At 35.7% G+C, this 10933-nt stretch overlaps 1 protein-coding gene across 9 annotated transcripts in view; it reads left to right on the plus strand.

Moving 5' to 3' along the window:
* LOC110997282 overlaps window positions 1-7057 on the plus strand; it is a 34446-nt gene extending 27389 nt beyond the window's left edge. For 6 of the 9 annotated variants that reach the window (XM_022265355.2, XM_022265357.2, XM_022265356.2 and 3 more), the window contains 7 exons: window positions 138-255; window positions 334-410; window positions 1600-1711; window positions 2717-2821; window positions 3626-3781; window positions 4771-4832; window positions 6162-7057. In XM_022265355.2, the coding sequence (XP_022121047.2) occupies window positions 138-255; window positions 334-410; window positions 1600-1711; window positions 2717-2821; window positions 3626-3781; window positions 4771-4832; window positions 6162-6248 (717 nt within the window). In that variant the 3' untranslated portion in view covers window positions 6249-7057. The remainder of the gene's footprint in view (window positions 1-137; window positions 256-333; window positions 411-1599; window positions 1712-2716; window positions 2822-3625; window positions 3782-4770; window positions 4833-6161) is intronic. The other 3 variants (XM_022265358.2, XM_022265353.2, XM_022265352.2) reach the window with 2 other exon arrangements.
* Window positions 7058-10933: the final 3876 nt, after the last annotated feature.

Consider the following 10933-nt stretch of genomic DNA (forward strand, 5'->3'; position numbering starts at 1 on the left):
TTAGTTTCGGGATAGAAGTGGGCTGGATTTGCCAATATTCACGCAAAATGAACGATTTTTGTTGGCACACTGTACTGAACCCATATATTGCCTTGCCATGCCTTGAAACAGTCATGTCACCTCATGCATTGTCACAGGCTGCTGAACAGCCCCAGCAGGATCTGGGGTCAACCATCAACGCACTGGTCTCCGCAACTCCGCCTAATGTCACATTGCTGCCCAGAGCTGATTTCCACCATTTATATCATCCGACCAGTGAGTAATTTTTTTTCTGTAAATTGTCCGTTTTGTATATCTAGAGGTGCAGAAGACAATCATTTGTGTTTGTTTTAGGTCAAATGGGCTCAAGTTATGGTACAAATAAAATAGTGACGTCACAGCAAAGTCCCATGTTGAGCAGACAACTCCATGTAAGTAAACTCACTTCTGGCTTATAAATGGCTAACTGCAAGGCGAATTGTTTGATACCAGTTATTTGCTTAGTTATCAATACTGAATTAACAGTTCGGATATGTTGAAATATGATAGTATATCTGTAGCCAACAGCAAAAATACAAGTACAATATAAGAAAAAAACATGAACCAGTCGTAGAAAAACATAATGGGCGTGTCCGTTCGTACGTATGTGTGCGTGGATGAACGAACGCGTGCTATCTAGTTACTAAATACTTTATTTTGTACAAACTTCCTAAAGGGAAAAATGAGGAAATAAATCGTTGTTTTGGCCACAAATTTTATTTATATACGTTACGAGAATACTTCTTAAACTTTTACAAACGTTTTTTTACGTTACATAAGTAACCTTAATACATAAGTAAAGCCATTGTTTAAAGTTTTAATTATAATACTCCATTCGCCAAACCGTTTAATTATATTTCACAAGGATGTTGTAAAAAGTTTGTTTGACTCGTACTATTACACAATACTTTTGTCCTTAACAACTAATTGCTTAATATGAAATACATAATCGAAGCCATTCATTTCCATTCTTTACTGTTAAAATTTCCTAGATTGTCAATCTAATTTCTTATACTAACTGTTTTGAACCCTTCCGCTTCTTTCTATACTACGTATTTCCGTGTTGTCCTCACGAGTATGTAAGTGCGTGCTCCTATTTCACCATGCCTCCTGACAAATCTTTGTTTTTTTTTATTCTTTATTACTCAATATGTTATATGGAACATGGTGTAGTGGTTGCAGCTCCTTACAAACATTGTGTAAAAAAAATCTTGGCGATGAAAATGAGTGGCGGAGAGTTTATTGCCAGTTCTTCTCTTCCGTCCTACGCCCTTGATTTGAGAACTGGCAGTTAATGTAAAATTAGAATCATTTAATATTTATTTTTTTGACGTTCATAAGTGTACAATATGTTACCTATATGAATAAATAAACTTTGACTTTCAAGTTTCTCTATATATGGCTTAGTTTCTCCATTCGCTTACTGCTAACGCTTCTATATCTTCCTTTTGCTAAGTATGAGAAAATACTTCCCTTGGCCCTTTCTTTCAATAAAATGATCACTTCAAAAAATGTGCAGTTCATTAACCGTCGCTATATTACATGATCTGGTATAGTAAAGAAATAATTGTCGTGTTACAGGGAGGCGGCGGCGCGTATGGGCCAAGTGTCTCAGGCGTGTCAACAGCGCTGCATACGCCCCTCACTCCCCTCACCCCGCAGCCGTATCATCGCGCACCCCGACCGCATCACGGTAACTACCACAGATACACATAACCCCAACCAGACTGTACACTACAATACACGTCCGCTTTTGACATAAGGCCTTATTAAAACGTGGACTAAGTTTGTAGACGGTTGCTATGGTTACCATTTCATCTTCGTAACTATAGTAACACACATGGCACCAACTTTAATCCACGTTTTATAATAATCCACATTCTACAAATTACTACAGATACGCGAAGAGCGGTGTTCTAATACGAAGAACAGTCTTGTTCGATTTAAATTTTCGTATCAGAATACAGCTGCATTACACAAACAATCTTCTATAAAATATGTTATAAATCATAGACTTGAACTAGTATATTTGGCAAATTTTACTTTATGTCCATATTCTTGAAAGCTAAATAGACTTGTTCAAGATCGAATTTTAGAACAACTAACCCGCTGTGACGCGGTTGCTCTTACAACAGGCTTTTATGATTCGTATACATATAGCAAATGCATTTAAAAACAAATTGTTTAAATCTATCTGTATACGATTAATCTTATTTCGTTTAGCGAGCTCTCTAGGAATCTGCTAAGATTTATACTGACTTAAAAACCGTTATGTATTTTAATTTGTAAATTCCATTATGGGTTCAGGAGCTGTATTATAGTATTTTATTTGATAGTATTATTAGAGAATTATTTTCCGAAATCAGTCTGATCCAAGATTTTCTTATTGCGCTTTCGCATACTAATGTTTTATATTAATAGATATAGGTAACTATCGATAGCATGATCGCGCAAATCTAATTCTTCGCATGCGTAGACCTACGAGACTAGCGTGGTCCGATTTAACTAATTGCATGACTATTGGCTTTTTTCCAAAATATTTAGTAAATGCGACGGGTAGAGGTAGCGAGTTAGTCTCACAGATTCCCAGATCCACGTTTAGGTAAAATGTCGTGCGTAAATCGCAGGCGACGGGCGTGTCGCGTAGGTAGGTTAACGGTTAGCGGTGTGTTCCGTTTGTAATGGGCGTGTGTGGCAGTGGGCGGCTACTATGAGGACGGCGACTACTGCGGAGACTTCGGCCGAAGGGCGCCCCCCGCGCCGCCCCTCGCGCCCCACCCCTCGCCCCACGACCATATGCCTTGTAAGTAGCCGGCTCATCTCGCCCACTGGGGTACTTCATCCATTTCACGCTCACCTAAGGCGGCCGCACTGCGAGTATTTATTAGTATCGGGGCTCTTCGTGTCGAATTTAGGGGCTACTCATAAATTACGTCACTCTTTATTAAATTCTAAAAAATATTCTTTGACTTTGTCAAGATTTTGAAATAATATAAACTTAATTCAAAAATCAATAAAGATGTTTCTATATTTGTTTTGCCCACACAATATGACTACTAACACTTACTTAAATTGTGACGTAATTTACGAATAGATCTCTATAAATAATTTAGTCATAGAAATACTCAAATCTTTTCCTAATCTTGGTGACAATATCGCAGGGCGACCGTTTGTATAAATTCGCCATAAGGCCTCACCGTTCCACCGACACAATTCATATTTAAACAAATGCAATTTCCTGATGAAACTTTGATTCAGGTCGAACTCTTAGGTACATTCTGCACTAGGTAAATCACTATGTATTATTAATTTTACTAACTTTTTTTATTTATAATAACATTAATATATTTTCGCTTACAATAAGGTAATAAATACTAGTCTTTATAAACTATTAATAAATTGAAATTTGGCATATAAGGTAAGGTTGTAGATAAATTAGACTTTACGAATGATATTTTGCATGATCAGTATGCTCGAACTATCGCTACTTAACAATTTCTATTCTATAAGTACATTGACATGCATTGCAAACAAGCTGGTAACGTCTGGATCAGTCTGGCGCGCGTCGAAGGTTAATTGTCAAATACAAGGGGTATATTGAATGCAGATATGGCGGGCGGGGCAGGTGCGGGGCCAGCGGGGGGCGGGACGTCCGAGTACGTACGCAACGAACTACGCGCTGTCGTGGGTGCACGCTCGGCCAGACCGGAGATGCACGCGCAGGAACTAGACCCGCTATTGGCCTTCGATATGCCAGCGCCTGGTTAGTACACCCATACTCCTTCTAAGTATATATCGTGGTTGATTGATTGCTAATGTGAGATACGGAAATTGAGATATATTTTCTTTAGGAGAATTTTATATTCCAGTTGACGGTATATCTTTTTAAACGTAATAATTCTAGTGGTATCTAAAGATATTTATTGAATGTTTAATACCGTCTTAGTTATGTTTACAGAATTCAGTACTTATAAAGCTAAGATTTTAAGCTTTTTATTCTTTTGAAATTTTCCAAGCTCTGGTATTTTATATTGTATATTTCAATTTTCTTTCTTCTAGCTAGAAGTGTTTATAATAAAACAATTAACTTTGTACATACACATACTAATATTTTCAGTCCATTACGTGTGTTAAATTTATCATTCTAATATTTCTAAAATAAAAATATCCCAATATTTGGCCATTTATGCCGTAGAAATCATTTCAGAGGCCAAACTGAAGGCAATCGATCAGTTAAATAGCATTAGTTTAACAGTAAAGGTTCCGTCTTATCGTTTTATATGCAGGGTCAACCCTGGTGATCATAGTTTTTTAAACTTATAAACTGTTTAAATATTTATTGCCGCCGTTGAGTTGGACGTTAATAGGTTTTATCTGATAGAAAAATCAAATCCGTGCAGTAATTTTGTTAAATGTTTATAGTCTGATAAAGCCGAGGCCATTATACGATAAATTAATAATCTTTTTCCTGTTAATATTTAAATAACATGCCACTCTTTTATTCTAGCCATAGTGCAAGCATTGAACTTCTTATGTATGACATTGTAACCAATATCGCAGATATAAAAAAATATGTTAAATTCGCGTCTCATAATTCACTAACTTCGCACCGTGCCATACAATCATGTTTCCGTTAACGTCGACATGCTTTTACTTACAAAGTTAGTTTGTTTTGCGGCCAAATGAGATATGACCATAGCTCATAGCTGTAAAGAAGGGTCGGTCAGTGGCAATGTAGCGTGTGGTACGTAGGTGGCGGCGGCTCGGGCGGGCGCGGCGCGGCCAACGCGTGGAAGGCGCCACAGAGCACTCCGGTAAGCCTGGGATGCAACCAGCGACATCATTTATTCACCCAGACACTACTTTTTCTTTAGGTTTTTTCATTTTACGTAGAATACATAAGCGTATTACGTATTGAGTCTGCTCTGCTGCGTGTGTTGTCGAACAGTTTTGATTTATAGGCCGATAAAGAAATGTGCCAACGTCAACCAGAGTCATAAAGCGTAGAGCGCGAATTGTCAAATTAATCGATGGTCAGCTTGGTACATTTCCCGGTTTAATGATGAAGCTTTTGTGATGTGTACCTATGTCATTCTAGACGACTCTTTTACGATAGATTTAACTTAAAGTCATTTGCTTTTTAGGTATTGTCTTTTGACATTTTTAGCTTGTAATAGGACAATGGGGTAATTCGCATGCGATGTGGGTGGAGGATAACGAGTTTAGTTTCAACTCGAAAAGTTTGATTTTGCCAATAGATCGCTTTGTTTGGCTTCTGAAATAATTTACTAGCATACGAATTATTTCGTTTTACGAGTGCAGTTTTAGTATTGAATACAATCTGATGCATGTTATAATTACTAAAATAAAAACGAGCGATCAAAATGTAGAAGTTTACGTCCGTACGTTACATAAAATAAATCACAATTATTATAAAATATGCCTATTTATTTATTTAAGTTTACCATATCTATACTATATTTACAGTATATGTTACAAGATATTTTTTCTAAAAATATAGGACAATTTATTTTATCTAATCTTCTTGGAACACCAAGAAAAACATCTTCAATCAAATATTTAAATTTTTTATTATTAAACGAATTGTGGTTCTGTTGTATCGTACGGTGTAACTTTTAGCACGCTTTCATTTGTCATAAAATCACATTTTGATATGCTCTATTTAAAGATCATCTTCAACAAAATTATGAGGATCATTTTTATTCTTTTCTATATTTCATAATTGAGACTAAAAAACCATGGCTAATATTTGCTGATCAGAAAAGGGGTGTTCAGCATTTATAATTAATCACTGGCATCGCCTATTATTTGGTCTGTCAAATTTTGGTGCCTTGCTCGTAACACGCATCACCGAAACACAATTGTTGTTGATAGGTGTTGGCAAAAAGACCATCAACACATGATTGTTGTTGAGAGGTGTTTTCGAAAAGACCATCGACACCCGATTATTGTTGAGAGGTGTTGTCGAAAATACCTTCGACACACGATTATTGTTGAGAGGTGTTGTCGAAAATACCATCGACAAACGATTGTTGTTGAGAGCTGATGTCGTTGTTTTGGGTAGTGTGGTAATTGGCATCAAGGCATTTAAGAAGTGGTTTTGTAAGTGCGTGTCCCTGCAGAGTACTACGGAGGCGGGCTCGGCGGCGGGCGGTGATGAGGCGCCGGCCAGCAAGGCCTCTCTGCTTCAGAAGCTGCTGTCGCAGTGACCGGCCACGCCCTTGCATTTACGCCCCGCCCTACTCCCGGATAACTCTTCGATATTAGATGTCTGTATGTATGTATAGTTTAGCTGTAAGTTATAGTGCGACGGTGACTTCCTCGAAGTAATGCGGGATTCTTGTCATCACTTTAACGCATATTTCCATAGACCGCGTGCAATATTATACGAATACATATTTTTGGCGTTGTAAACGTTATGTATTATAAAGTCAGATGTTACCTGTTATGACGAAATAAGTTAGTATTCGGAGCGAATGCGTTCAAGTCTTCGACTCTATGCTTTTTATTTATATTTTTTGTGTGAAATTCAGTTACATTGAATAATGTACGACGTCTTACAATTATAAATCTGGTTTATATGAATTTTTTTATAGTTGACGCATAGAGACCGAGAAGCCGCAGTGTGTATATAGAGAGTTGTTAAATTATAGGCTGTTGCTTTAGTGTAAATATTTTGTTAAAATATACTTGTGTTTCTTATTTTAATAATACTATTAAATTTAATTTTTATTTCTGTAATTATTTACTATAGTTGTCTGTATCGTGAATTCCCACAAATAGCTTTTTTAGAACGCTCGGATAGTCGTGCCTGACGTGCGACAATAGGCGTCTAAACGACACACCTAACACTACCTCAACTCAAGTACTGTTTTATGAAAATTGATACGCCATGAAATTTTAGAGGTGTTCTTGGAAATCATAGTGCGGCTTTCGTCTTAGAACTTCGCCCCCACGGTGTATCTATAGTGCTCAATTTCATATCTTCCTAGATCTGAACTTCCAAAGCAAAAACACATAAGTAAAACTAAAGCGTTCAATTCGGATATTAATTCCATATGCAAGAAACCTGATTGTTGTTTAGCATCCTTATGTAAAAGAACCGTAAATGTAGAATTAAAATTTCTCGTATAGCTTATAATGTTAGCGGTGGGTCGAACTAGAACCGCACAATGTAGTGTAAAGGTGTATGAACGCAAGTGTGCTTTTGTGTCCATTTAATTAGAGCGAGTGGGACCATAGTAATAACATTTATTAAAAAGTTGCTGTACTCATTGGAGCATTGTCAATTCCCTGTCCACACGGACTTTTGAGATATACCCATTTCAAAGTGCTCCCTCTTTCACTTGTAGCGTTCTCATACATGTACGTAACGTTTATTGAAATTTTCTCATGGCTTTTGTCATTATCTCTCATACGCATACTTCTTAAGTAGCAATATTCTGGAATTACCACCCGTAGATAATAAAAATATAAATTTAAATGTGATGTATTATACCTACCTAAAGATGAACGTACAAATAACAAGTAGAATACCCAAACCAAAATAAAGGTGTAAGCTGAATAAGAAATAATTATAAATATTTTTGTACCTTAAAAGTATAATAGTTCTGATAGACTACTGACCAATATTTATTTCACCATGGGCTTAAATACTAGCATTTTTGATAGTGAGATAAAGCTTTACATCCGATAAAGGTAGCAATATTCCATTCCATTTGTTTTATTACGGACAGACGCGTGCTATCCGCTGACTATACAAAGTACAACTGATGGCCTTCTACCATAGATGACGCTCAACTCAGACATGTCAATGTCACTGTCAAACACGAACACAGCTCGTGTAACGGTCAAGAGATGATATTTTTTACATGTTTATAACGAAATAGATGTTAATAATTGGCGTCCATTGGATTATTGTGACACGTTTTAACACGCCGGGTGCCAGGTAAAAGTATTTTTTCAAAATCTCAATACAATAATTAATCGTATACTCGATGTAAAAATAAATCGGTAAAATGGCCTTCAAATTGAAAAAAAACAGCAACATTGGTGATAAAATAGCCTATGCTTCATATAAAGAGACGCAGTATTTTTTAATATATTGTTGTAACGAATGTGTATAAGTGAATATGAATGATATAATTATTGATAAGCTACTACGGTTTTATTAATAACACTAAACTTATATTCGATCTAAGCTAATGTTACGATAAATGTTAAACAACTCGTCAAATATTTGCTAAATTGAATATTCTTTAGAGAGTGTCAATTTAAGCTTTGAACAAGCCAACGAATAAAATATTTATAAAATATTTGAAAATAGCTGTCATCTAAATCAATGAAATGTAATGCTTTTCTTGCAATGTACACCCGGCTCAGGCGGGTTATCCGCTGATCGCCAGCAAAACCCAAGGTAGAAGATAAGTCGATAAAATTGTTTAAAAATCATCAACGAATAATTATTCCTATATTCATATTTTGATAAAATTGTAAAATTGGCCTTTATACTGTGAAATGTTACTCTGTAATTTAGAAGATATTTGTGTAGCACATTTTTTGAACATTTCACGTAGATTGCGCGAGAATCCCGACGAAATTAACTAAAATACTGTGAACGTTTAACGTGTCGAAAAGAAACGTGGAATCTATGTTCACAAATATTCATCTATCATTGTTACTGTAAGAATTATTGTCATTTCAAAATTCTTATAGATTTATCACCATAGATTTAAAAAATATTAAAAATTTCAAAAGATTTGTCTATGTATTTCGAAATGTTATATAAATCGGAATTTTATGTAAGTATAATCGGAATAATTATTTTTGCATTAAGTATCCCGTCGCACAGAGTGATAAAAAAAGTGGAAATTAAAATGGGTCCAAAGACTCCATCCGCAGCCTCAGGCGCAGCGAAAATTGGACTGTGTTTTCGATGTGATATGATTAGTTTAACGAAAGCTCTGTGCACGGGCTAGCGGTAGTGATCTAGCTCCACGACAAAGAAACATTGATGGGTACGGGAATCTTTGTTTCAAAAGGAAAACATAATTAGTGTATGTATAATATTCACCCTGCATTCAAATGTATGTATTAAATCAGTTTGGTGTAATTCCTCCGTAGATTATATGTGATATTTATAAGATGACAGTCGCTAACACGATGAGGTATTTGATCCCGTACAGGTGATTTTATTTTTTGTATAAAATCATGCCTCGAGTCTTGGCCTGTCGTCTGCGTACAGGGGTATGTCGTGTATTCGTTTAGGTGTTATCCGACGTAGGCGCACTCACAGCTAATTATGTTTTCGAGCCTGAAACGTTAAGGCCAGCGGCGGAAAGGGTTATTGCGACGTTCTTATTTAATATGAAATGTGTGAAACACAGAATTACGGGTGGGTTATATTTGTCAGCTTTAACGTGTAGTCATACCCAGTCTTAAACAGACTAAAACTATTTAGTGTTGAATATAACTAGTCGTTTTCGTGCGCAGTAATCTTTTTTGCGAATGGCACATGTCTGTGTTATTTAGTTCTTCAGATGTTAGTTAAGCTCATTTGTGTTGCTGTGCTTCACGAAGCATTGTATGTATGTTTATAAATTGTACATAGCTAAAGTACATTATATTTTTACGTCTAGAATACAACCAAAGTTGTTATTGAAGTGATGGTTGGTTAATATTTGATATATTATGTAGCTCGTTATGTTTATATTTTACTTAATGTAAAACATGTTAGTTGTACGAGTGCACTGCACTGTGCATTGTACGCAGCCACTCTGATATTAATTATAACGAATTTACTGGTTCGGAAAAATTGTGTGAAGCAAAATGAATGTGTAGCTTTCATTATTTTCTAGTACCTCGTTTCGACATCTTAATAGTAATCGTCAATTACTTAATCCGATGCTTCGTACCACTTATTCGAATCTAAAACAATTTTATTCGTATAACAGAAGTTTTAAGTACATTATGTTTAAGTTGTATTTTTTGTACATTTTAGATTCGAAAATATATTAATATCTAAATAAAACTGGTTTTAATTTAACCCCTTCCTTTAAAATAACCTTCAAATGTTGTGTAATTATTTGATATAAGTAGGTTATAAAAAGCAATATGAACATTATTTTTTTTCGAGTAAAGTACGTAGTTTCAAGTCTTATTCTGTGGCGTTTTTAAAATGTGTCTAAGCTAAAAGCGTCCTCGGCTTGCATGAAATCCGTGATTTGAGTTCGTAAATTGCAATCTGGCGATGAAAATTTTGAGCAAACAACATCAAGAATTTGTTTTTGTATTTCTTTATACCGCCTACAGTTGACCTGCCTATATCACACCTTTATCTAACATTTCCATAATCCGCAAATTGTCTTAATGTTAATGCTAAATGTTTAAGCAGCGGCGCCACAATGTTAGTGAGCGCGCTAAATTGACACTGTACGGAAGACGATAAACAAAAGACTGACGACAGATTGGTTAGATGCCTGATAGCTCACTGGCAGCCTGTCCTCCCACTGTTCCCGCAAACTTCAATACCCGGCCGGATTACACGATCACCTAACAAGCGGGAGTCCTGATTGACGAGTCACTTGTGTATCACTTATATTTTTGAAGATAGAATTAAACATATATTTAAGTTCTTAACATCTCTATTTAATCAACCGTACATAATAAAGAGATAAGCCTTTAAGTATACTTTTCGTGTATAGTTTATATCTGATACATTTATGTCATATTTAACTTTGAATACGATAAATCATTATACAAGCAAGTCTACTGTTTATTATCTGTGTGTTACAATGTACTCTTTATGATGGTAGAAGGTAACTGTCAAAAACATATTAAATTACATCAAAACCAAGAGTTATCCAATGTCCATTGTCATCTGTCACAATTTATA

This window comes from Pieris rapae, chromosome 16 (genome assembly GCF_905147795.1).
Source record: "Pieris rapae chromosome 16, ilPieRapa1.1, whole genome shotgun sequence".
NCBI lineage: Eukaryota > Metazoa > Arthropoda > Insecta > Lepidoptera > Pieridae > Pieris > Pieris rapae.